Source organism: Danio aesculapii, chromosome 2 (assembly GCF_903798145.1).
Source record: "Danio aesculapii chromosome 2, fDanAes4.1, whole genome shotgun sequence".
Classification (NCBI taxonomy): domain Eukaryota; kingdom Metazoa; phylum Chordata; class Actinopteri; order Cypriniformes; family Danionidae; genus Danio; species Danio aesculapii.
In genome coordinates this window covers 18834272-18861979 of record NC_079436.1, presented here as the reverse complement: position 1 = coordinate 18861979, position 27708 = coordinate 18834272, and the positions used below count along the sequence as shown (strand labels likewise).

At 35.9% G+C, this 27708-nt stretch overlaps 1 protein-coding gene across 2 annotated transcripts in view; it reads right to left on the bottom strand.

The window, feature by feature from the left end:
* abca4b (ATP-binding cassette, sub-family A (ABC1), member 4b) overlaps positions 1-24851 on the bottom strand; it is an 88032-nt gene extending 63181 nt beyond the window's left edge. For both annotated transcript variants that reach the window (XM_056474194.1, XM_056474187.1), the window contains exons 1-7: positions 24786-24851; positions 22493-22586; positions 22204-22345; positions 18017-18156; positions 10486-10613; positions 8237-8434; positions 1131-1220 (exon numbers count right to left, since the gene is read on the bottom strand). In XM_056474194.1, coding sequence (XP_056330169.1) covers positions 1131-1220; positions 8237-8434; positions 10486-10613; positions 18017-18156; positions 22204-22345; positions 22493-22586; positions 24786-24851 — 858 coding nt within the window. The remainder of the gene's footprint in view (positions 1-1130; positions 1221-8236; positions 8435-10485; positions 10614-18016; positions 18157-22203; positions 22346-22492; positions 22587-24785) is intronic.
* Between the last annotated feature and the right edge of the window lie 2857 nt (positions 24852-27708).

The window sequence follows — 27708 nt, the reverse complement described above, 5'->3', positions numbered from 1 at the left end:
AATTTAGATTTTTAAATTTGAGACTTTTTAGGACTTTTTAAGTCTCGGAAATCCTGTATAGTAAAATCATTTAAAGATACACAAATATCGGATATAATAAAAACATTAAATAAACCAATTTAAAACAAACAAACGCTATAACGATTTAGGATTATACAGTATAATATAAATGAATTAAACCATTCTAAGCCATTTTTTAACTTTAATTTTACAAAAGCCTATCTGAAAAAATTATTTTATATGTTTTCTAAAAACAATAAACAAGGCAGTATATTACAATTGTATTATTTTATAATATTATATATTAATTATTTGGATACGATGATATTAATCAAATCATGCAAACAGAGTTTTTTTTTTTGTTTTTTTACAAACGGATTGTGAAAAACTGCAGGTAAAAATGTATAACCCACTGTGAAAACAGGTTTTCAACATTTGATGTCATCTCTAATGTAAAGGGAAATGTATCTGGGAGAATTCCTGCAAGAAACAAATATCCTCACAGCTGCAACGCTCATTTTTTGTCTCCAGCAAACACTGGTCTATTTCAAAACCCAAGTATCTCATTGAACATGCAATTCGGCACTTTCTCTGTAGCTCAGGAACTTTAATGTACACTAAGATAAGTCACAATAAGTCAAACCAGGTCAAGAGAAGTTTAGATTTTCATAGAGGCTTTAAGTATGAGGAATGAGTCACTGCTCAACCATTCATACGCATTCATACATGCAGACCCACGCAGTGCAGATGGATTTAGTGATGGTGATAGCATTAGTTGGCCAGGCTTTCTGTCACCCAAGCAAAAGGGAAAGAAACGCACTCCACCTACAGGATGTGACCTCAGTGGAATGTCCTTTCGACATAATAGTGAAAGAGGAGTGATGAAATACACACATGTACACACATGAACTGATCGCACACATACAGTACACGCCTGCCGCCCTCTTCACAAACACAAAGTCAGATTTCTGTGATTTAGTTCATGCAGTTGAGAGGAAAAACTGATCAGTCACATACACACACTTTCCGAGCATCTCTCGTGGAGGTTTCTAAACAGCTGAAGGGAAGTGAAGAGCTTCCTGGATGCTAAAATAAGGGGAGAGGAACTGAGTTTTCTCAAGCAGTCATACCTCCTGAAGCTTGTCGGACACTGCTGACAACACTCGACCCCAGAACTGCAGGTCTATCCCAGTCGAGTGGCTGTCCAGGACCATAGGCATCTGAACACACAGAGGAAAACAGAGATGTTTGGAAGTAAACACAGTGCATATTGAGTGACCCACTCCATAACAAACAAATAATTAGCCTTAAGATAGATTGCATCCGGAAAGTATTCATAGTGCTTCACTTTGTCCACATTTTTTTGTTACAGCCTTATTCCAAAATGGATTAAAATTATTTATTTTCTCAAAATTCTACACACAATACCCCATAATGACAATGTGAATGAGAATGTACATAAGTATTCACAGCCTTTGCTGTGAAACTCTAAATTGAGCTCAGGTACATTCTGTTTCCACTGATTATTCTTAAGATGTTTCAGCAGCTTAATTGGAGTCAACCTGTGGTCAATTCAGTTGATTAGATATGATTTGAAAATTCATACACCTGTCTATATAAGGTCCCAGGGTTGACAGTGCATGTCAAAGCACAAACCAAGCATGAAGACAAAGGAATTGTCTGTAGACCTCCGAGACAGGATTGTCTCGAGGCACAAGGCTGGGGAAGGTTACAGAAAAGTTTCTGCTGCTCTGAAAGTTCCAATGAGCACAGCGGCCTCCATCATCCGTAAGTGGAAGATGTTTGGAACCACCAGGACTCTTCCTAGTGCTGGCCGGCCATCTAAGCTAAGTCATCGAAGTAGAGTGGCCTTAGTCAGAGAGGTGATCAATAACCAGATGGTCACTCTGTCTGTGCTCCAGCATTCTTCTGTGGAGAGAGGAGAACCTTGCAGAAGGACAACAATCTGTGCAGCAATCCACCAATCAGGCCTGTATGGTAGAGTGGCCAGACGGAAGCCACTCCCAGCCTGGAATTTGCCAAAAGGCATCTGAAGGACTCTCAGACCATAAGAAACAAAATTCTCTGGTCTGATGAGACTAAAATTGAACTCTTTGGAGTGAATGCCAGGCGTTACATTTGGAGAAAACCAGGCACCGCTCATCACCAGACTAATAACATCCCTACAGTGAAGCATGCTGTGGTGATGTTTTTTAGCAGCAGGAACTGAAAGACTAGTAAGGATAGAGGGAAAGATAAATGCAGCAATGTACTGAGACATCCTGAATGAAAACCTGCTTCAGAGTGCTCTTGACCTCAGACTGGGGCGCCGGTTCATCTTCCAGCAGGACAATGACCCAAAGCACGCTGCCAAAATATCAAGGGGATGGCTTCACAACAACTCAGTGAATGTCCTTGAGTGGCCCAGCCAGAGCCCAGACCTAAATCCTATCGCAAATCTCTGGAGAGAACTGAAAATAGCTGTACACCGTCGCTCTTCATCCAACCTGATAGAGCTTAAGAGGTACTGCAAAGAAGAATGGGCGAAAATTCCCAAAGACAGGTGTGCCAAGCTTGTGGCATCATATTCAAAAAACACTTGAGGCGGTAATAGCTGCCAAAGGTGCATCAACAGAGTATTGAGCAAAGGCTGTGAATACTTATGTACATGTGATTTTTTTTTTTTTTTTTTTTTTGATTAAATTTGCAACAATTAAAAAAAAAAAAATTCACATTGTCATTATGGGGTATTCCATTTTGGAATAAGGCTGTAACATAAAAAATGTGGAAAAAGTGAAGTGCTATGAATACTTTCCAGATGCACTGTATTTAATTCATACACCACAACACTTGACCATACATACATCACTAAACATTTTCATTAACAAAGATATTCAGCTCAATTAAAAAGGTAGTGTAAGTGTGTTTTGATTTGTCTGTGTAAAAGGACAACATTCATGGACATACAATATAATAGCATACAACCATGGCCGGATCCCCAATAAAACACTTCATGTGCACTTGCTGTCTTGTGAACTTTCAGTGAGGTGGTCAGGCGCACAGCACTTTTTGATTCCATTCATATGCATGCGAATGACAGACCAGAAATTCAAGCTAGTGGATTTGGCTTAAAGGGATAGTTTACTCCCAAAAATATATAATTTACAGATCTTCTTTGTGTTCAACAGAAGAAAGAAACTTATAAAGGACAGGGCAGACAGACAGACAGACAGACAGACAGACAGATGGACGGACGGATGGAAATTAAAATTTTTAAAAAAGAAACTGCAATGATATTCCAGAAATTTCATGAAAACATAAACACATTCTTAAAACCTAAACGTCATCACAAGACACTAAAACGCGTCCTGAAGATCAGTGTGTGCCTCCACAGCAGTCCTCATCAGTGGAGGGAGTGTCTTCCTTAATCTGATTAGTAAATGAGGCCAAGCGGTGTGTCATCATGCTAACACTACCATCTGCTTCAACCTAACCCTGCCTGAACCTCACAGGTACAGTGAGAGAAACAGAGCGAGAGAGAGAGAGAGAGAGACAGGCAGACTAAGAAAGAGAAAGCTGATAAGTAGTCGTTTCAGCAGTGGTATTCATAGGCCTACTAAAATCTAACAACAGGGTAAGTAGGTCTGGCTCATGATCCACATTCTCAGTTTAGTGCACCACCTGCAAACACTTATGAAGTGTTTAAAAGAGCTTTCCCATAATTCCACAGCGTGTGACACGTCATGTGACATCCGCGCAGCTCCTGTGTACTGCGAACTATATTTATCAATGATGGTAGTAAATTACTGTTGACTCTCTGCTAAATATTTAAAATATTTAACTAAATAACTGTATGAAAAAGGTTTACGTTTCTCTAAAACTAAATCTACTTGAGTGAGTATAAAGTAAGAAGCTATTTGCAGTGACCATATAGAGACATTTATTTTTAGGTTTGAGAAATCGTTGAGATCTGGTAATTGGTTACAGTCAGTGTGCAAATTATACATTGCCGATCGTGGGGTAGGGGTCAACTTTCAATTGTAGTTTGGTAATGCATGCTTCAGTGAGTCAAATTTATGAATGTATTTAAATTACATCTAAATCAAACTATAGGTCAAACTATACAAATTATGTGTTCTCTCTTTTAAGGCTATATACAGATTTAAGCACCTATTTTACAAGAAACATGTTGTGTGAATACTTAAGATGTCTTTCGGTGCTCTAGAACTGCCAGCTTCACACTGTTGAATGACATTTTTCCTAGCATTGATTGGTGTGATTATGCATCCACAATGATATAAACCGTTATGGGGGGGGTCAAACGTATATTTATATTATACATTTTTAATTATTAATCTTTAAGATATATATCAGAGATTAGAGAAAGCTATTTCTTACTGTTAAAGGGCTGACCCCCTATACATCTTGTTTAGAAGTCCTTCAGGAGGGATCAAGTGTTAACTAGGGGGGTCAATCCCCCCCAAACCCCGCTGTAATTCACACCCTGGTTACAGTTAATTCTGATTCTAATCTTGATTTTTACATCGCATTGTATCATGGTACAGTATGTTCACACTTGTATGTTCTCCTGCTTCTTTTTGTCCAGACCAAACAGGAAAATTATATATTTGGGCATAGTTTTCTTATTAATTTACAGTTTGTCTTATAAATGGGTGCTTTCCATTTATTTATGCTTTTGGAATGAAGTTTTGATCTTGAAACTTCTAACAAAAAGTGACTTTTATTGTGATTTTTACTAGTTTGAAACAATTTACTTGATTCTTTGAGAGTTGGTCATGTACAGTATAGCAGATAATGAGCTGCCAATACCTTTTCTGTTGCAGATTTATTTCAACATACAGTACCATTTGAATGGACCTCCTGTGAATTTTAAATTATTTTCCAAATATGTGTGGTTCAAACTACTTATAACAAAGCAAGAAGATGTTCACAGTACTTCCTACTTTATGTTTTCTGTTTTCTTCTGAAGAAGGTCTCGTTTCTTTTAGTTTGGCTGGAATAAAAACTATTTAAAAAGAAAATTAGGGTCAATATTATCATCAATATTAATATCCTTTTACATTACATTTACATTTACATTTAGTCATTTAGCAGACGTTTTTATCCAAAGCAACTTACAAATGAGGACAAGGAAGCAATTTACCTAACTATAAGAGCAGCAGTGAACAAGTGCTATAGACAAGTTTCAGTTGTGTAAAGTCTAAGAAGCAAAGCATTAGAATTTTTTTTTGAGAGAGAGAGAGAGAGTACAGTTAGTGGTATAGCCAGAGAGGCAGTTACAGATTAGGAAGGAAAGTGGAGACTAAATAGTTGAGTTTTTAGTCGTTTCTTGAAGACAGCAAGTGACTCTGCTGTTCTGATGTAGTTAGGGAGTTCATTCCACCAACTGGGCAGATTGAATGCAAGAGTTCGGGAAAGTGATTTCTTCCCTCTTGGGCATGGAACCACGAGGCGACGTTCATTCACAGAACGCAAGTTTCTGGAGGGCACATAAATCCGCAGAAGTGAGAGCAGATAAGAAGGAGCAAAGCCAGAGGTCGCTTTGTAAGCAAACATCAGAGCTTTGAATTTGATGCGAGCAGCAACTGGCAGCCAGTGCAAACGGGTGAGTAGCGGAGTGACATGTGCTCTTTTGGGTTCATCAAAGACCACTCGTGCTGCTGCGTTCTGAAGCAGCTGAAGAGGTTTGATAGAATTAGCTGGAAGCCCGGCTAGTAGAGAGTTGCAATAATCCAGTTTGGAGAGAACAAGAGCTTGAACAATAAGTTGAGCTGCATGTTCAGATAGGAAGGGTCGGACCTTTCTGATGTTATAGAGTGTGCATCTGCAAGATCGAGCAGTTCTAGAAATGTGGTCAGAGAAGTTTAGTTGGTCATCAATCGTTACTCCAAGGCTTTTTACCATTTTGGATGCAGTAATGGTTGCCCCATCCATCTGGATTGAAAAGTTATGGTGTAGAGTCGGGTTGGCAGAAACTTCAAGCATTTCCGTTTTCGCGAGGTTAAGCTGAAGATGATGATCTTTCATCCAGTGTGAAATGTCTGACAGGCAGGCTAAGATGCGAGCTGGAACCGAGGGATCATCAGGGTGAAAAGAGAGGTATAGCTGGGTATCATCAGCATAGCAGTGGTAGGAAAATCCATGTTTCTGGATGACTGGTCCTAAGGATGTCGTGTAGATGGAGAAGAGAAGTGGCCCAAGAACAGAGCCCTGAGGTACCCCAGTGTTTAGATGCTGTAGGTTGGACACCTCTCCCCTCCAAGACACCCTGAATGACCTGTCAGAGAGGTAAGATTTGAACCATTGAATAACAGTGCCTGCGACGCCCAGTGACTCAAGCGTAGATAGCAGGATCTGGTGGTTTACAGTGTCAAAAGCAGCTGATGAATCCAGCAAGATGAGGACAGATGATTTAGAGTCTGCTTTAGCCAGTCTGAGATCCTCCACGACCGAGAGCAGGGCAGTCTCAGTTGAGTGGCCTTTCTTAAAGCTGGATTGCTTGTTGTCCATGAGGTTGTTTTGAGTAAGAAAGTCCAGGACTTGATTGAACACTACTTTCTCCAAAATCTTGGCCATGAATGGAAGCAGGGATACCGGTCCGTAGTTTTCAAGTAGCGTTTGATCCAGGTTGGGTTTCTTTAGCAGTGGGGTTACCCTAGCCTGCTTAAATGAAGTAGGGAATAAACCAGAGTCAAGAGATGTGTTAATTATGTGAGTCAGTGTTGGTATGACTGCAGGAGAAATGGCTTGCAAGAGATGAGAGGGAATGGGATCAAGCGGACAGGTGGTTGCATGGCTAGATAGCACGAGATTGGACACCTCAGACTCAGAGAGCTGGGAAAAAGAGGTGAGTGTGTGTGGTGTTGGTTGTGTATCTTGCATGTTTGTTGTAGGTGCCGCAAACTGAGCACTGATTTTTGCAGTTTTGGTGCAAAAGAATGTAGCAAAGTCATCAGTAGTGAGTGTGGAAGATGCGGGTGGAGGAGGAGGATAGAGGAGGGAGGAAAATGTTTTAAAAAGCAAGCGAGGACTGGTGGCACTGTTGACTTTCTGACGAAAGTACGTCTGCTTTGCAGAAGTAACCTCAGCCGAGAAAGAGGACAGAAGAGTTTGGTATGTTATGAGCTGTTCAGCATTTTTAGTTTTTCGCCAAATTCTCTCTGCAGCCTGAAGTTTCAATAATTATTGCACTTTATTGCACTTTATAATTATTATAATATTTGCACTTTATAATTATTGCATAAATATAATTATTGCACTTTAAGCTGAATACTGGAATCTTGCAAAAGAACAATAGAAAAATAATGTCCCAAAGACAAAAGAAATTAGTTAAAAATATTATTATTAAAACGCTACTCTATTCCCTGCCCTGTCTTTCAGTATAAATATATATACACAGTTGAAGCCAGAATTATTAGCCCCCCCTGAATTATGAGCCCCTTATTTATTTTTTTCCCCAATTTCTGTTTAACGGAGAGAAGATTTCATTCAACACATTTCTAAACATAATAATTTTAATAACTCATTTCTAATAGCTGATTTATTTTATCTTTTCCATGATGACAGTAAATAATATTTTACTAGATATTTTTCAAGACACTTCTATACAGCTTAAAGTGACATTTAAAGGCTTAACTAGGTTAATTAGGTTAACTTGGCAGGTTAGGGCAATTAGGCAAGTTAATGTATAACGATGGTTTGTTCTGTAGACTATCGAAAAGAAATATATAGTTTAAAGGGGCTAATAATTTTGACCATAAAATTTAAAACTGCTTTTATTCTAGCCGAAATAAAAACAAATAAGACTTTCGCCAGAAGAAAAATTATTATCAGAAATACTGTGAAAATTTCCTTGCTCTGTTAAACATAATTTGGGAAATTTTTAAAAAAGAAAAAAAATTCAAAAGGGGGTTAATAATTCTGACTTCAACTGTATATAAAAAGGTATCATTCAAATTACAACCTTCCCAATACAAACAAAAGTATGCCTGAGCATTTTGTCCTTTTTATAGTCAGACTTGCATCATGTGCTGTTTTTGGTCTGTGCATTAGAAAGCAGAACAAGACCCAACTTTTTAGTGATATAAGTTTGTTTGTTTGGTGTGCCCCAATGATGGCATAATTCACACTGATTCAAAGCAAATCTGCCACGTGCGAACACAGCATAAACATCAGTGTAAAACAGTGCATGTACAGTAAAAGAGTCATGACTGACCAGTTGGAAGAGCTTAAAGAAGTCTATGTTGGCATAGAGCACATCCTCGATCCTCTGTAGCCGGTGCTGTGAAAGCACACACATGGCATTTTGGACTCCATACATCCCTGCACGGCTGGGGAAGATGAGGAACTGGTCCAGAAGGGCCTGACTGCAGGCAATCTCCTTCAGCGTCAGGTCCGGGATTCCATACGCAAACTGGAAACAGATTTTTAGACACAATTCAGCATGTACTGTAGAAATGAAAGTGTTTTTGTTTATTTAAAATATTGCTCAGTGCTTTTTTATTTTTATTGCATTCAATACTACCGGAGACACAAAATTATGTAAATCTGAATTTAAAAAGTCATTCTAATTCATACTTCTGAATATACAGCTGAAGTCAGAATTTTAAGCCCACCTGTTAAATTCCCACCTGTTAATTATTTTACACAGTCATTTTAATAACTAATTTCTAACCGATTTCTTTTATCTTCGTCATGATGACAGTCCATTATATTTTACTAGATATTATTCAAGACACTAGTATTCAGCTTAAAGTGACATTTAAAGGTTTAACTAGGTTGATTAGGTTAACTAGTCAGGTTAGGGTAATTAGGCAAGTTATTGTATAACTATATTGTATAACATAATAATTGTATGTTTTTGTTTTTTCTTTTTTGTTTAGAGGGGCTAATAATATTGTTAATAAATAATAATTAATAACAATAATTAAAACTGCTTTTATTCTAGTCGAAATAAAATAAATAAGACTTTCTCCAGAAGAAAAAAAACATAGTAGATATTGTGGAAAAATTCCTTGCTCTTTTTAAACATGCATTTATTCATTCATTCATTCATTTTCTTCTCGGCTTAGTCCCTTTATTAATCCGGGGTCGCCACAGCGGAATGAACCGCCAACTTATCCAGCATATGTTTTACGCAGCGGATGCTCTTCCAGCTGCAACCCATCTCTGGGAAACATCCACACACACTCATTCACATTCATACACTACGGATGATTTAGCCTACCCAATTCACCTATACCACATGTCTTTGGACTGTGGGGGAAACCAGAGCACCCGGAGGAAACCCACGAACTGACCCAGCCGAGGCTCGAACCAGTGACCTTCTTGCTGTGAGGTGACAGCACTACCTACTGCGCCACTGCGTCGCCTCTTTTAAACATTATTTGGGAAATATTTGTAAAAGAATAAAATAAAAAACACAAAAGGGTCAATTTTGACTTCAACTGTATATCAAGCATCAGAATATATGCATAAAAATGAGCCGAAAAAAAACTAAAAATATGACTTTATTCATTAATAAATAATCTTATAATGCATATTTTGAACTAGAATCATTTGTTGACACATGAAAAAACTCAAGGGATCACAGTGCAGGTCCAAAATGCTAATTCATTTTCATTTTACAATAATATTACGCAGCACCTGAAAATAGTCCATAGCAACTGTAGGCAACTAGGCAACAGCATTGCATAATGCCATAGTATGGCAGCAAAGTTAATTAATTATTATGTTAGAATGAGAGTGAAGTTCCTAGTCATATCGGCCTAGAAAATAGCAACTTTTCATTTTCCATCAGTCTTAGTACACAATTAACTACAGAAGGGTCATGCTTTAAATAGAGAAAGTATTGAAACTCTTATTTACAATTTTGGAGAGAGACGCTAATGGTCTAATCCGTTGCAATGACTTATGCTAAGCTAAGATAAAAGTGGTCCTGCTAGTCACGGAGAACAGCTATATGGATTAAAAAATGGCAAAACTCAACTGTTTAACTCTAGGTGACCTGTAAAATTGCCTATTTGTCAAAAAAAGTAGAGCGTTATTTCATTTTTAAATTGAGATATCTGTCTTTGACCCCTTTATATTACAATGTATCTCTCTACATCAAGGTGCCCTTAGTAAAGTACAGGATCAAAAGCAGCCTACTTAAGAGTGCTTGAACCACTGAGACAATGGGCTGTGTCATAAATCAAGTGGTGTGTGAAAGGCCAGCGTGAAACAAAAGAAGACGGACGTCACAAAGACACTAACATACAACCTCAGGAAGGGCTCTCAGCGATTGTTAAACACCATAAAACACAACACAAACCCACTCGTTTTCGCTGGAAACATCTAGTGAGTTCCCATAGGAGTGTATGAGGATGTGACTGTGTGACAGGATTCTAGTTGCAGTGGAAGTTGTTAAATTATTTATGAAAACAAATAAGAGGCAGCTATTGTGCTTTAAAAAATAAAACGTACCTGTTCCACCCGGATTTGTGCCTTTGTGAGATCGTGCACAACACCTTCTGAAAGCCTAGCGTCTCGCAGTAGGAATGCTGTTAAAGTCTCATCTTCTTTCAGTATGTCCTCCACCTTCAGTCCTTTACCTGACAGAACAGGGAAAAATGACATAGAGGGCAATATATGATTATTAAACAATAATGTTGTTTCATGCGTATGTGTTGTTGATGTTGTAACTCAATTAACTTATGTTTACAAGTAAGTTAACCTTATGGTAATTGTGTTTTCTAAGTAAGAAACTACTCTTGACATGGAGGCTGTTGAATTACCTGAAGTTATATTTCTAACATATTTCTAATTTTTTTATACTTTTAATATTTCAACAGCCCGTCGTCAATTATTCCTTAGTTTAAAAACTCTTTTCAGGCATGATTAGAACAAAAATCTTTCGATGGCATGAAAAAACAATTCAGCTTCAATTGCTCATTCAAAATGCTAATTCAAAAATTCAAATTCGTCTGTTGATTTACTAGAAAATAATACGGTAAGGTGGTGATACACAACTTTGTCTCAATAATTCAATGGCCTGTTGTCTATTATTCCTACTTACAAATCTTTTGATGCATATTTGGAAGAGGGATCATTTGATGATTTAAAAAATTCTAATTCATCTGTTGAATTACAGTGCATCCGGAAAGTATTCATAGTACTTCACTTGTTACAGCCTTATTCCAAAATGGATTACATTTATTTATTTCCTCAAAATTCTACACACAATACTCTATAATGACAATGTGAAAAAAAGAGTTTTCTTGAAAATGTTGCACATTTATTAAAAATAAAAAAGCTGAAAAATTACATGTGCATAAGTATTCACAGCATTTGCTCAATCCTTTGTTGATGCACCTTTGGCAGTAATTACAGCCTCAAGTGTTTTTGAATATGATGCCACAAGCTTGGCAATTTTTGCCCATTCCTCTTTGCAGTACCTCTCAAGCTCTATCAGGTTGGATGGAGAGCGACAGTATACAGCTATTTTCAGTTCTTTCCAGAGATTTTCGATAGGATTTAGTTCTGGGCTCTGGCTGGGCCATTTAAGCACATTCACCGAGTTGTTGTGAAGCCATCCCACTGATATTTTGGCAGTGTGCTTTGGGTCATTGTTCTGCTGGAAGATGACCCATTGCCTCTGCCTGAGGTCAAGAGCACTCTGAAGCAGGTTTTCATTCAGGATGTCTCTGTACATTGCTGCGTTCATCTTTCCCTCTATCCTGACAAGTCTTTCAGTTCCTGCTGCTGAAAAACCTCCCCACAGCATTATGCTGCCACCACCATGCTTCACTGTAGGGATGGTATTAGTCTGGTGATGAGCAGTGCCTGGTTTTCTCCAAATGTAACGCCTGGCATTCACTCCAAAGAGTTCAATTTTAGTCTCATCAGACCAGAGAATTTTGTTTCTTATGGTCTGAGAGTCCTTCAGATGCCTTTTGGCAAATTCCAGGCGGGAGTGGATTCTGTCTGGCCACTTTACCATACAGGCCTGATTGGTGGATAGCTGCACAGTTGGTTGTCCTTCTGTAAGGTTCTCCTCTCTCCACAGAAGAACGCTGGAGCTCAGAGAGTAACCATTGGGTTATTGATCACCTCCCTGACTAAGGCCCTTTTCCCGTGATCACTCAGCTAGGAAGAGTCCTGGTGGTTCCAAACATCTTCCACTTATGGATGATGGAGGCCACTGTGCTCATTGGAACTTTCAGAGCAGCAGAAGTTTTTCTATATCCTTCCCCAGCCTTGTGCCTCGAGACAATCCTGTATTGGAGGTCTACAGACAATTCCTTTGTCTTCATGCTTGGTTTGTGCTTTGACATGCACTGTCAACCCTGGGACCTTATATAGACAGGTGTATGCCTTGTCAAATCATGTCCAATCAACTGAATTGACCACAGGTGAACTCCAATTAAGCTGCTGAAACATCTCAAGAATGATCAGTGGAAACAGAATGAACTTGAGCTCAATTTAGAGTTTCACAGCAAAGGCTGTGAATACATCTGTACATGTGATTTTTCAGCTTTTTTTATTTTTAATAAATTTGCAACAATTTATCTTTTTTCACATCATCATTATGGGGTATTGTGTGTAGAATTTTGAGGAAATAAATTAATTTAATTCATTTTGGAATAAGGCTATAACATAAAAAATGTGGAAAAAGTGAAGCGCCATGAATACTTTCCAGATGCACTGTACATATCAATAAATATGTGAAAAACCCAAAATATATTATTAAAATTTGACTCAGGCCGACTTCAGAGAGGGAATGTAAACTGACAACTCATAAGGGGTTTTAAAAGTTTTCTAAATACATAATTATTGATATGTAAGTATCAGGTTATAATTAAGTAAGGCATATTATAATTATTTAATGCACTGTAAAAATGCTGGGTTCCACAAAATTACTTTATGTTGTCTCAACACAAATCAATTAAGTTCACTTGATCATTTTTAGTAGATTGAACATAAAACAATTAAGTTACCCCCTAAAAAAACTCGCTTTAAATAAGCAGTTTGGACAAGCAGCAAAAGCCATTTTTGAGTGTACTAAGTGTAATTCAAGGTTGTACTTTTGTCATTTTAATCAAATGTCATTTTGCCAATTACATATACAGTGGGGAAAATAAGTATTTCTTAAATTTCTTCACCAATTTTCTTAGAAAACATATTTCTAAAGGTGCCGTTGACTTGAAAATTTTTTCGGATGTGTAATAAAATGAAGTGAAGCAGGGACACAGCATTGAACACATGAAAAAAGAGAGGTGTAAAAAGGCAGTGAAAGCCCAGACAGCAGCTGAAATCTCTCAGTAGTTACTCAGCAACCCTCTGCCCTTCGTCATTGCAAATTAATTTTAGTCCAAAATCTACATTATCAAGATGATGAAGATGAAACCAGAGTGGACATTTCAACAAGACTGTGATCCAAAACCCAGCCAAGGAAACTCTCAAATACTTTCAGAGAAAGAAAATCAAGCTGTAGAATGGCCCAGCCAATCACCTGACTCAAATCCAATAGAAAATACAAATTAAAGATCAGATTTGATAGAAGAGACCTTCAGAACCATCAAGATTTTTACACTCTGTTGAAGTCTATTTGAAAAAATCCCACCTGAGCAATTCCTGTGACTTCATTCCCCATATGAGAGGTGTCTTTAAGCTGCCATCACCAAAAAAAATATGCCTTTTATATAAAGTATTAAATATGTTTCAGTACTTTCTCGTTGTGTCATTTCGTTATTATTGCACATAAAATTGTTCATAATTTTTGTGGTTTTCTTTTCTTTTTATGTTTGTCTGTTTATGTATTGTTTGGGTTTTTACCAAAATCTGGTTCAATTCCATGTCAACAGCTGATTTTCTTTTGAGTATTTTATACACTCCTGCATGTGAGACTATATTTTGAATTAATACATTATAGTATAGAATAGCTTGCACATAGAAAAAAAACACATCCTTTTTATTTTCCCATTCACTTAAATATGTTTCAATAAACAACTTGGAAAGTCAGATGTCTATTTTTTTTACGTTTCACACAAGCTTTTCTCACACTGACAATAAAAAAAAGGGATTGATACATGAATATAGCATATATAAATATCTTTAAATGTAAAAAAATGCTTTCTTAAACTAAATCTTACTAAATCTTTCAAAAAACAAACATTCCTCTTTCTGTGGCCTAGATTCATGTGAAATGGGAAGAATGCATTCCAAACCTTCTTCATTAAAGCCCTCTTAATACTGCAGCAGTGTGTTGATCAGCGTGCATAATGACTTTGACATATATTCACTCAGAGGACAAACAGTGCTGACAACGTGCTTCAATGGATCACTTGATCACTGAATTCTTTGCTGAAAGCTTTGTCACTCAACAGGACTTTTCAGTGCTGGGAGGTCAAGACATTAGAGACGTGTGTGGAGAAAGTGCTGACAGATCCAACTGACCCACTCCAGATACAAGCCGATCAACTTAAATATATAATTATATATATAAAAATATTATGATACGTAATACTGCAATGAATAATGAACAACAAGTCTATCATCTAATCAGATTTTAGGGATTTTAACGTTGAGTCGGGTCTGACTGGAAATTGTTTTATAAACATTTACCATGCTTTAATGGTGCTTTTATTGTTTTTTTTTTTTTTTTTTTTTTTTGTATTGTATTATTTTTATTGTCGTTATTATGTTAAATGCTAATAAATACTTATTAGATTTCAGTAAGATTTCTATTTATTAATTTAGAAATATATACAGTATATACTTTTATTCAAAAAAATAATACATTGGAAAATATTTTCTTTTTAAATGCCTTTTGTTACTAGTCAAATAATTCTCATAAAAAATAAAAATAAAAATAAAAGATTTTAAAAGCCTTGCGAAACCTTATCAACTCTAAATCTTACCAATAGTAGTGTAAATATATTAACAATATATATTACAAAGCACAACAATGATATTCAACTCTTTTAGCTCTGGTTTCACAGTAGAAAGAGAGGACTGTATTTGACTGGACGGTTTCAACTCAGGATTTTCCTTTGCTCACACATTCAGTGGGGCCTGATCAGAATTGCAATATGCGTAAAACATTGTAATCAAAAATATGAAAAACTTTTTGTTTGTGGTCTCCATTTCATATTTTAAGACAACAAATACAGTGTTAGCTCAAACTGAGGTCCTAACACACTGTGTATAATGACAGAATCTGCCATTTAAACAATTATTTTAGAACAAAAGGAACAGGAAAAACATTTCAAAACCCTTGCATATTTTGTAATATGGCTGTTGTTGTAGTCTTCTGTTTATAACATAATGCTACTTAAAGTAAAATACAGACTTCACGTCTCTTAAAATCGGTGCTTGACCTGAATCAGCTCTAATCACATTTAAATCAATGACTTCAATTAGGGAAAAACTACTCAAGAAGATCCAATAAAATCCGATAAGTCCAACCAAACCCAGAAGAATTTCCAACCCAACTGGACCAGAATGTGAACAGCATGTATGTGTGTGTGTGTCCTGCAGCAATTATTCAATTCACAATCTTTCAATTGTGACCAGTGAATTGGAAAAGTAATAAATCACAACCTGACCCTTGTATGAGTTTTGAACTCAAACACACTTGGCTGTTCTGATTCAAGTGGACCCTCCATCTAGGCCCTCTACTGATGCACTTTTATCTAACAAAAGAAATGTTGTCTGAACAGCTGTAGGAATAATATAAATATAAATAAATATGTAAAAAATGTTTAGCACAAAAGCCCAGGGGCTGGTAAAAAATGCGACTGAATGAAGCAAAATGCAGACTTCTGCTGACCAATCAAGATTTAGTCCAGGTAACAAGGAGAAAGAATGAACATTGTTCATTTTCACACACAGTACTACTGTACCAACATTTTAACAATACAAAGCAAGTAAAAAAATATGTACACAATAGGTTACATAAGGGATAATTTACACTAAATGGAATTTTCCTCACCATTTACTCACATGGAGGTAGTTCTAAACTTACAATTTCATTCATCTGGTGAATTAAAAACAAGATATTCTGAAGAATATGTGAAAAATGAACCCATTGATATCGATAGTAGGAATAAAAAATACTATGGAAGTCAATGTTTTTTATTTTTGACAGTTGGGTTGAGAGCTCCAGGATGTCCCCCTCCCATTGACATCCCAACTTTTGTTAACTGTCAACACAGACTAACGAAGTGTATGGAACCTAACATACACCCGGGCACAATGCGGTGCAAGGCGCGACGCACTTGTTATTTGCTACTTTCTGCTTTGCGCAAGAGTCGTTTTGATGTTTTGCACCACGCTTTTTAAATAGCAAATGCATTTGCGCTCATATGTGCACCTATAGGCGTTCTGGTCTAAAAAAGGGGGTGTGTTGAGGCGCATTGCTGGCGTGTTGCTATTTTGAGGAACTTAAATAAATGGTTTAATGGACCAGATCAAAGCAGGTCTATAGTCCAGCGCAGAGCGCGTTAGTTGAGCGCCTCACATTGCTTAATACACACAGGATGTACAGCAATATGCAAATATCTTTCAAATGAAAAAGAATTAAAGGATTACAATATTACAAAAAATATAATTTTCTAGCCTACATAAATATAAAAACCATACTTTAATGCCTTCATCTTGGGGGCTTTTTCAGTTTATTCATAACTATTTGCTTTTGTATAATGTTATTATTATTAGCAGTATTATTTATTATGTAGATATTTATATTTGTTTTATTAAAAACAAGCTTGGATTTGTCCACCTTTCAGGTTTTAGACCATATGGGGCATAGCATGTGTATTTGGATATAACTCAGTTGTTTGAGCACACTTCGTTATTATTGTTCATTTATTCGTTTGCTGGAAATTAGAACTGAATTTAGAAATAGTTTTGAAACAAATCTTTGCGCTTAACAAACAAAATTAATTATGTGTAAGCTAATGGATGTCTGTGGTACAAGAAGTTTCCCTACCCACGAAAGTGAAAGCGAAAGTAAAGAATGAGGAGGCTCATCTCTCATTCTCGTGCTGCAGATGCTCTGTTTAACTGTCTTCTCTCTAGTGAAGTGTTCAGTTTTTCCATTTACAAAGTCCGCCATGTAAATAGCAAATGCGCTATGGCGCGGCGCAACTGACCCTTAAAGGGAATGGGAGATGAGACTCTGATTGGTTTTTTTCTCAAAACACACCTATAACTCATTAAGAGAATAAGCTCAACCCTTTTAGACCATGCGCCATGGCGCAAAGCGAATTTTCCATCCTTAAAATAGCAAAAGTGGATTCTGACACGCCCTTAATGCGTTTATGCCCTGCACTTTGTACTATGCGCATGGATCATCAAAATAGAGCCCTATGTGTGTGATATGCTGAAAAATATTTGAAAATATGTTTGCGTAGAGGTGGCCTGCCTATTTATGTTGATAATCAGTTTGGCTTTGTTTATATTAAGGGAATTCAGTCAGTTTATTTTCTTTTGGATGTTTACAGATAATGTACTTTACTTTCTTTTGCAGTTTAATTTTTGTTGTTGTTGTTGTTGTTTTGGCTCTCTTATCCCTTTCAAAAATATACGTAAAATTGAATAATCTGCATAAAGTGAGCATGAATGTTTGGTTGATAACCGAGGGGATATGTTAAGCTTTTGTTTATCATTTCTTTTAGTAATTAGTTTTCCCTTAGACTCAGGGCCTTAATAAGTGGGGGCTCGCCCAGGATATTCATTTGTATTAAAAAAAAAACCTCAGGTTTGGAACCAGTGGAGGATGAATAACTGATGACAGAATTTTCATTTTTGTCTGAACTGTCCTCTTTAGAGAGACTTGGGTTTATCTTCACACTAAGGACTAGTCATCATCAGCCCATTAGACTGAGCAGGAAAAGGAAACAGGTATGAGGGGAGTGGAAGTACATGAGAGGAAATGTCCACTCTCTCCATCCATCACATCCATCATCCATTAAAGAGGACCATCAGCTCCTCTGAGAGCTGGGTTAATTACCTGCCACCCGCTCAGGACTGGTGCGTAGAGTCTCCATGAAGTTGCTCATGATGGAAGCTTCACGCCACAGACGGCCGAGCTGAAGGAACTCGGTGTCATTGAACAGCAGCTCTTGAGAGTCCAGGTAAAACCGAGCCAGTCTGAAAAGGAGAGAAATGGTTAGTTACACCAACTGATGAACTTGAACTGGAACTAAGTATATAAAAAACAAGCATATACCCCACAATTTATGGTACGAAGGAAAAAAAAAAACAGCTTTCTACACTCTTAAATATAAAGGTTCATTATAGGCATTACATTGAATTTTTTACACAATAGCACCTTTCACACAGTGATACCGGTAATTATCCAGAAAATGACTTTGCCGTTAAATTCAAAAAAGTGCTGTTCACACAGGCAAGGACATTCCAGAATTTTTCCGGAAAAAAAACGTCCACATACATTCCAAAATACTGGTAAATTCTGACATTATTAACCAGAAACGACCTCAAAACGGCTGTGCTTGTATTTGTAAACATAGAAAGGGTCTTGCTTTTGTTGATAGTTTTACGTTTTTTTAAAGCTTTAGGATTCATGCAGCTTTGTCGCAGAGACATGCAAAGGCAGAAGCGCTAACTGCAGCTAAATGTTTACACATTTGACGACGTTACAAATACTGTGGATGGATAAGTATTGTGAACAACTTCGATGAAAACAAATGGAGGAACACTTTTGCATGTCGAGATATACATAATATGTGTATGTGCTGGCGCTCACCGGATCACTTCATGTGCACACGCATCAAGCAACTAAAGAAGAGCTCGAAGGTAAACAAACAGAGGTTTATCATAAGCATTTTATAGGCATTAAGAAGGAGCATAGAAACATTATCTGACTAACATCTAGCAGCTAAATGTGTCAGGAGTAATATTCAAAGGCTTTTATTTTCGTAAACAGTGTGGATGTGGATGCATCTGAGTGTTCTAATTGGCTGGAGTAGACATCTCATGTCAAAGCGTTTTAGACGTGAACATGTTCTTTTCGGCAATTCAGGCATATTACCGCTAATGTTGCAACTTGTCTTTCCGGAAAATTGCTGGAACAAATTTACCGGTATTTTCAAAAAGGGCCTGCTCACACATACTGGTCTTTCTGCAAAATTGCAAGGCATTTTCCGGAAAGGTCTGTATGTGTGAAAGGCAGGGCTATTATCTATCACCATTTGACATATTTCCAGTCAAATGCTAAAACAGCTGTTTATATTATGCACAATGTTTTCAATTCCTATGAAGGTATAACTGCCTGTCGATTCCTAAACCTCAAATGGTAACATTTACCTTTGTTTTTCTGCAAAATGAATGCTAACTTTGTTCATCACAGTCCCTGTTGTCTTGCGCTTTGGACTTTTGTCTTGTACATTGTTGCCCCTAGTTTTCTGTTCACTTCCTGTCTACAGTCCATTGTTGTACCTGTTCTCTGCTCTGTCCTCCTGTTAGCCCCATAGTTAACCTTGTAGTTACTAATTGACTCTGCCCCCTTTTATTTAGGTTAATCATTAGCCTTGGTTAACTGGACATTCATTTGTCTCTGTATAGACCATTTTGAGGGATGTAAACAATAACAATGGTCCTAAGGTATTTCCTGTTTCATATTTTTAATTTCCAAAGTTTCAGAGAATTCAAAAATGTCCAAATATTGACAAATAATCATATGGCAGGTGTTTTTACGTAAAGTTATCATTGAATTGCCTCTTGTTACAGTTATGAAATAGTTTGATAACAAGCAGGAAATGTTCATGGGCCAATGACATCACCATTTTGAAACGGTCTATCTAAACCACTTAGCTGTCAATTATTGGTTTATGTTTGTGGTTTTGTATGTTAATTCTTCCATAGTTCCTGGTTTTAGCCTCGGATTCTTGCATTTTACATTGGATTTAATTAACTACCTTCTCTCCTTTCCTTCCCTTGTTGCCTTTAAATGTAACAAATGAAACACACCTTGAACTGAGGGGTTTAGAAAAATGTAAATATTCAGAGGGGAATGCTTTATAGAACAGAGGTTAACATTTAGCTGGTCTAGTACCACTTTTGCACTGTTAACCCCACTTTTGTAGTGTCAAAGGTGGAGTTTGCATAATACAATGGTGGAATGTTGTGTCTAGATGCTTAGCACCTGACAAACAATTGCATGCCTTCATATTTAGATGCTTTGTGCAGTAACACAAACACCGTCTATAAACAGTCTACTGTGTCGAAAATGACTTTATAGAACTAAAATCATTTCCAGTTCATGCAGTGCAATGACAAAAACTGTAAAAAACACAAAAACTGCCTACTTCCTATGGACTATGCCTGTTATGGCAGATATGCACAATAATGTTCCTGGAGGGCCAATTTACTGCTCAATCATAATTAAACAAGGGGTGTATCCAAAATAAGCCCCCTATACCCTTAAATAGTACACTGATTGAGGGAGCAGCCATTTACAGGGGTGTCCAAAAACATAGGAAACACTCTTAAGTGAATTCAACCACAGTGCCCATAATGCACCATGGGAGTTTGCACACCAAATGAATTTCCGCATTTGACCACAAGATGGTATCCATGGCGGAATCTTATCAGTGTACGTTTTTAAATAATTAATTATTATTTAATTGTTAAACTAAAGAGAGCAAAATACATCATTACTTATAGACAGCTTACTAATTGTTAAATAACTATCACAAGGTCTGACCAGCAAAGCGCGAACAAAACGGCATCCCTTCCAGTGCACTCACTTGTTTTTATTCACTCTATTATGTCATGTGCTATAGTAGCCTACTGTTGGGAATAGTGAAGGACGGTGTAAGGAGCAATTTTGTATACAGTCAAGGTCTTTAGACTCACTAGAAACTTCTAGCCAAGTGCGTTGGAGCTGGTTGGATGTTGGTCATTATAGGCAGGACTAGGGCTGGGCAATGTGAGGATATATATCGTATGGACAATATAAAAAGTTTATCATTTCATATTATGCTCTTTTGTTTATATTGTGGTGTCGCAAAATACATTGTTTACTGTAATGCCTTTTCATAGATAATATGAAGGCAACATTACAGAAACATAAACAACATTATGAGAAAGTTGCAATCCTGAAAGTACAATGTTTACATTTTCAATTTTATTTAGTCATATTTTATGTTGGGCCTATAATCATTCAAGTATGTTCTATTTCATTTATATTTTTACATGCTTTATTAAACATTTGGCCTGAAGATCTAAATAAAGTGAGAAATCTCATCACAAATCTGAGTACATTTCTGAGTTGTAAACTGTAAAACAACTAAAAAAGGAAAAGTTATTTTCATGTGGACAATGTGTATGAACTATACTACAAATTGATTGAATTTACAGAAGAGGTACTACAGATGTGGCTACTGAGAATGCGCGAGTGAATGAACGTGACCACACATAATGCTGCAGTACTGCCCGGTACAGCACAAAATGGTCTAACACAACAAAGACATGACCAGCAGGGGGCAGTTATGTAACATAGTGAGCATACTGATGTACTGAAGCAGCACACACACGGAGAAGCAAAGGAAATGAAATAGGCTAATCATGATTGGCTCATCAATAGTATCACGAGTTTTTTATGATGGGTTTATTTGCTGAAAACTAAATTTTCTAAACGTTGTGGATCAACTAACAATCACAATTTAAAAATGTATCTCTGACTAGCCTCAAACTTGAATGAAGCTAGGAGTTTGAATGTTATTTGAATGTTATTTCATTAGAAGCATAAAAAAAATGCCTCAATAAAAATTTTTATATATAGGCCATAGGCAATGCATAGAACCTATTTTTTTTGCCATAAAAGTGGATTCACTGAACATACACACGGAAGCTTGTGAAAATCTGTATATGAGATTACTCATATCGTGATTATATCGCCCACTCCTAAGCAGGAATACGGCATCACTGCAAAAAAAACTAACAAAAAAACTTTTGGAACTTTTATTTTTAAGAAAATATTAAGATAAGGTTAAATTTACAATCCCGAAAGTTCATTATCAAGCTGTTGGATGCCCAGCAAACCTCCTCTGCATGGGAAGACACATTTTTCCTTAAAACTTTATTGTGTCAGGACTATCTCTGGACGCCCACAAGACAAATGTGCTAGATAGGAAAATCTCTCAGATTTGAGCTGCGGAGGAGAGTCTGACTCACATGGAGTTGTGGTAGTTGGAAACGACCCCAGGCGATTCTCCTCGAGTTTGATGGCGAAAACATGGGTTATTAGCGTTGCAGAAAATCCCTTGGATCCAAGGCAGGATTCCTGCTGAGGGCATAGCCTTGCTGGGAAAATGACCTGCGTTTGCAGAAATGATGAGCAAATCTTTAGGCATCACAAATAGATGTTAATAGAGACTTTCGTTGTGTTTCATTCATTATTAAAATCTAGCTAAGCATGAAATCGTTGAACTGTAAATAGATATATGATGCTGTGCATTCTTACATTCATGTTGGCGGTACAGGGGATTGGCTCTTCGCAGCCACACAAGTCCAATGAATAAAAACACAGGCCACAAAATCTCAACCAGAAAGCGAATCTGTAAATGTGACAAGACAGTGATGTGTTATATATGTGTAGCAATATTGGTAAGATACAGTACATACCAATAACAATAACCATTACTATATTTTGCATACAGTTGAAGTCAAAATTATTAGCCCCCCTGAATTATAAGCCCCCTTGTTTATTTTTCCCCAATTTCTGTTTAACGGAGAGAAGATTTTTTTTTACACATTTCTAAACATAATAGTTTTAATAACTCATTTCTAATAACTGATTCATTATATCTTTGCCATGATGACAGTAAATAATATTTGACTAGATATTTTTCAAGACACTTCTATACAGCTTAAAGTGACATTTAAAGGCTTAACTGGGTTAATTAGGTTAACTAGGCAGTAAAAAAGAAATTGGGATTTTTTTTTAAGGTAATTTAGGATATGTTGCCATATGGTAACAACGTCCAACAGTGGATCTAACTTTCAAATTTATAACTTTGCTTATAATTAATAATTTTGTTGTTTGTTTTGATTTAATTTGAGTTGTAGTATTATAAGCTTTAAGACAGAACTTCATGCTTATAAATGACACCTTATACATACTTTCCAACAACTGATATTCCAACAGCTTTCATTTATTCAATTATTTTTTGCTGAATATTATTGAAAACAATTATAATATTGTATTATCGTGTATACAACATACAGTAAATTTAAATATTTTCTTCAGTAAATATTATAACAAATAAATAATGGTATATCCAGATGCATCAAAATAATGTAGCTACTAGCTAACAATGTTTATATATTATACTATACTACGCCTGTCTTATAACGTTATGCCTCTGAGCTAACTTACCCGAACAGTCTCCATCACGCTCTTATCAAATGTCCAATCTGCATCATTCTCATGATCTCTAAAACCCATCTCATCCTCACTTTCATCTGCAGGAAGAGCCAGTTCTGTCCTTTTTTTCTTTCACTTACCATGGTGGTGCTCACTAATACACTGTTCTCTGTATTCATATCCATTTAAAAGTAGTATTGTCAGTAGTAGTATTTGATTTTATCCATAACTTAAATTCCATTAATATACAACTAATTAACATTATATTACTAGCATTCATGTTGTTATTATTACAACTTAAAAGTTCACAGCTGACCTTGCTAGCTAGCTAACCCATTGCAATATTGCACATTCCACTATTGCACAGTGTTGCCATTTGGCATTAATCACCTGTTTCTAAATTGTCTGTCTGTAAAAGTGAGCTGCTACGCCCCTGCCAGATATGGTCCTTGTCTGAAAGCTTGGTCCACTCATGCATCGTAATTCACTGTGGCATGTGGGCCAGAGCTGGGCCAGAGAAATATTACTATGTGGGAATATATTAAAACAATTAAACAATTAAAACTAATGTTAATTATATGTTACTCTTTATTAATTTAATTAATCTAAGTATTAACTTTAACGTAAATAAAATTAAAATGACTTTTTCCCATTCTTCATTTTTATCGAGGAACATTCTTGAATCACAAAACAAGCCATAGATCGCTAATTCATTGTATTAATTTCTGCTGAATTTGTGCTAACTACCTCAGAAAATAACTAGACTAGACTCCTTCAATTACAGCTATGCAAATTTCACAGAAAAACATGAGCCATGTTTCATGCATTACTCAGTAAATATACATTGTCTTTTGTCATTGCTCATGATTTCAGTCAGGAACGTCTTTGACTTGTTACAAAATGGCCCTTAATTAGTTTTTAACAATGTAATAAAATATTTAACTTTAAATGAGCATTAAATGATGCCATGGCAGTCTAAAAATATAGGGATAAAGTATTAAATATAAACCTGAAAAAGTTGAAAAATGAATAGGACCATTTTAACTAATATACCATCTTAAAGAGCACACTGTTTTACAAAGTGTAACCCTCATGCTTTAAACAAATAACAGCATATAACAAGATTCCAAGTAATTGATTTAACCAAATGAACATTTTAAAGCACGTCAAAAGCTCTCTTTTTCAAAACATCCAGTCTGCGAAGTCTCATATTTTGGTTTTGTGTGGTGTCACACCTCATTGCCTGAATCCTGCGCTCGGAACCAAATTTTTGAGGTTTGTATCACGTGATATAAACAGAGCGCTCTAAATATAAGCTTTCCTGAGGCTTTGGAGACTCCAGGCCAGGATGATGAGTGCTTTTGTGTTCCAGCGAGTGGGTTAATTGTACCTTTTGTCTCTTGCGGAGTGTCCAGTTCTTCCAGAGCAGCAGACGGATCTGACTGCCTGTGCTCATGGCTCCAGTTTAACCCCACGCAGGGGCCACCAATCTACAACAAACCTGGGGAAACATTGCATCAAACTCAAAATTGACCAGAAAAGGCATTAGCAGAACTATTGAAAAGGGTAACACTTTACAATAAAGTACTATTAGTAAATGTGAGGTATGCTACTAAGAAACAATGAAATAAAAAACACATTCGGAACAATATTTACTCATGCTTATTAATGTTACTTGATGAAAATACAGTCATTCGCTGATATTTCTTGTTAATTTAAAGCACACTATTTACTAATTTTATTAACTAATTTATGTTCTGTTGAAAGTCTTGATTCTGACTGGATTTGCATTGTGCATTTAAAATCCTTTAAGGCATGGCAAGCCATTGTTTAACCATTACTTATACGTACTGTAGCTGTAGGTTGCTTAATTCTGATTGGAAGGTGTGTAATTATTTAACAATTAATGCATCTAAAGAAGTTTAAGGTAGCTTTTGACCCATGTTCTGACCACATTACAGTTCCATATGCAATGGGTGATACTTCAAAATGACCATTACCTCTATGTGTGGCACCGCCGCGGGACTAAGGGATTAAGAACATGTTTTTTGGAGTAACAGCAGTTAGCGACTGTCACCAGGGGGCACAAAGGGATATAGTAGCTGCAAATAACCTGCTACTTCGGAGTGAAGATGAAATAATGAAACAAAGCATTATATTTTCTTCATTAATCATTAAAAACAAGCTTTATTATCATTGGAAACTTGTTAAGTGCAACAGGGATTTATTTTGGAAATTAAAACTAAAGAAATAAAAGGCTACTAAAATGAAAATACAAACATACATACATTAACAATAAAATAAATAAGTAAATAAATAAAGCAATGTTTTAGCCTAAATACAGAGAGATGTGCAGTGTTTGTTATTTTAAAATAATAAGACTAAGACAATCAATAAGCTTTTTCCTTTATGTTTTCATTTACAGTTTTTAATTACATTTTCTTTGTTGATTATATTTTACTTTCTCATTTTATGTCTTAATTATTGCACATAATAAAATAATGGATAATTAAATAGGCCTAAATAACTATTTATTTAAAGACATTACCTGCGAAACTCTGAGAAATGGTCCGGCGCATGGTCTAAAGTGCTCTTAAGTTGAATGCTACTTAATCAAAAGCATAAAAATAAAACTCAAACAGATCACTTAAATTATAATAAAAATAACTTTGCCACAGGATGTAAATTAACTCCCGCAAGTTTATTTTTAATTATTTAGTTTCAGTTCAGTTCTCAAAACGTCAGTAATTTTTTATATATATATATATATATATATATATATATATATATATATATATATATATATATATATATATATATATATATATATATATTATTTTTTATATTTTTTTTGAACTATTGATGGCCCAGTATCTTTTGTGTTTTAAAAAAAAAAAAAAATTATCTACACCAAGGTTTCATTCATTTCCCAGCCACTATAAAAAAAAAAATCTAATCTAGTCCTACACACAGGAGCAGTCTCGAGTGTCTTGAAATACAATCTAAATAGTTTCTCACTTGAAGTTAACCTTAGTATAAATTAAAATAATTTACCATTAAATTGTTGGAAAATAATGCACACCCAAGGTGGTGATGGTGTTAAACTTCTGGTGTGTGTTACTTTCTCATAATTGAACGAAATGTCTTCAGTTATTGCTTATTAACAAGCCTTGTATAATGACACATTAATGATGCATTAGTAAATTATGAAATTAGCATTAACTATGATTAATTAATGCCATAGAAGTTGTTTATTCAGAGTTCTTGTTAGTAACAGTAACCTTATTGTAAAATAATACATTCAGGAGTAATATAAATGTTAGCATTGTAGCGCTTTACACATGTGGTCATGTAATCAGATTTCCAGCAGTCTTTCTTCATAAACACAGCCGTTTTGGACTTTATTTGTAAGTCACGTGAGCACAAATCTTTAAAGGAAAACACAGGTCTAGCTTTGAACCACTGAACTATTTTGAGCCACAGCAATGACTGTTACAGCAAGACCAAAACAGCACAGCAGTCACAGACAGAGCTGTTATTATGTCTGTTTTAGACGTCTAATTTTCCACAGTAATCTTTTAACACAAACACTGATTTGAGTTCAGGTTCAAATACAAATGTCTCATTGTGCAGAGATTCTGTTGACAGATGTACAGCTTTGAAAAAAATAAATAAAGAGATCATTTTAAAAAATTAAACGGTGCTTCTTTTGGTTAAAACTTTCATTTTATACTACTGATAATGTACAGGGTATGTTTAGAACTTCAAATATATTTAGAACTTAAAAGATATTATCATTTATAGCATTTATTTGTAGGAAATGATGACAGACCTTACATTTTATGGGAAATGGGCATATTAATGTTATCAGTTTAATGAATTGATTTAAATAATTAGTAATTGAAAATATATAATGGCTTAAAAATGTACATTTGGTTAGTAACAATAAAATATTCAACCCTAAAATTCAAGATACTAAAAAAAATCAGCTTGTATGAGTCTCATATTTGTAGTTATGCAATATAATTGGACCAATGAGTGCAATTTTTATTTTTTTTTTGCAGCTCAAATATAATTAAGGTAATATTTTTTGTTTAGTTAATATGTTAAGACACAAATATCATAAATCAAAGCATTACCTATAAAGCAAACTGATCAATCATTTTCTTTTTGGCTTAGTCACTTTATTAATCAGGGGTCGCCACAGTGGAATGAACCGCCAACTTATCCAGCATATGTTTTACGCAGCAAATGCACGTCCAGCTGCAACCCAGCACTGGGAAACACCCATACATTCTTGCATTCACAAACAT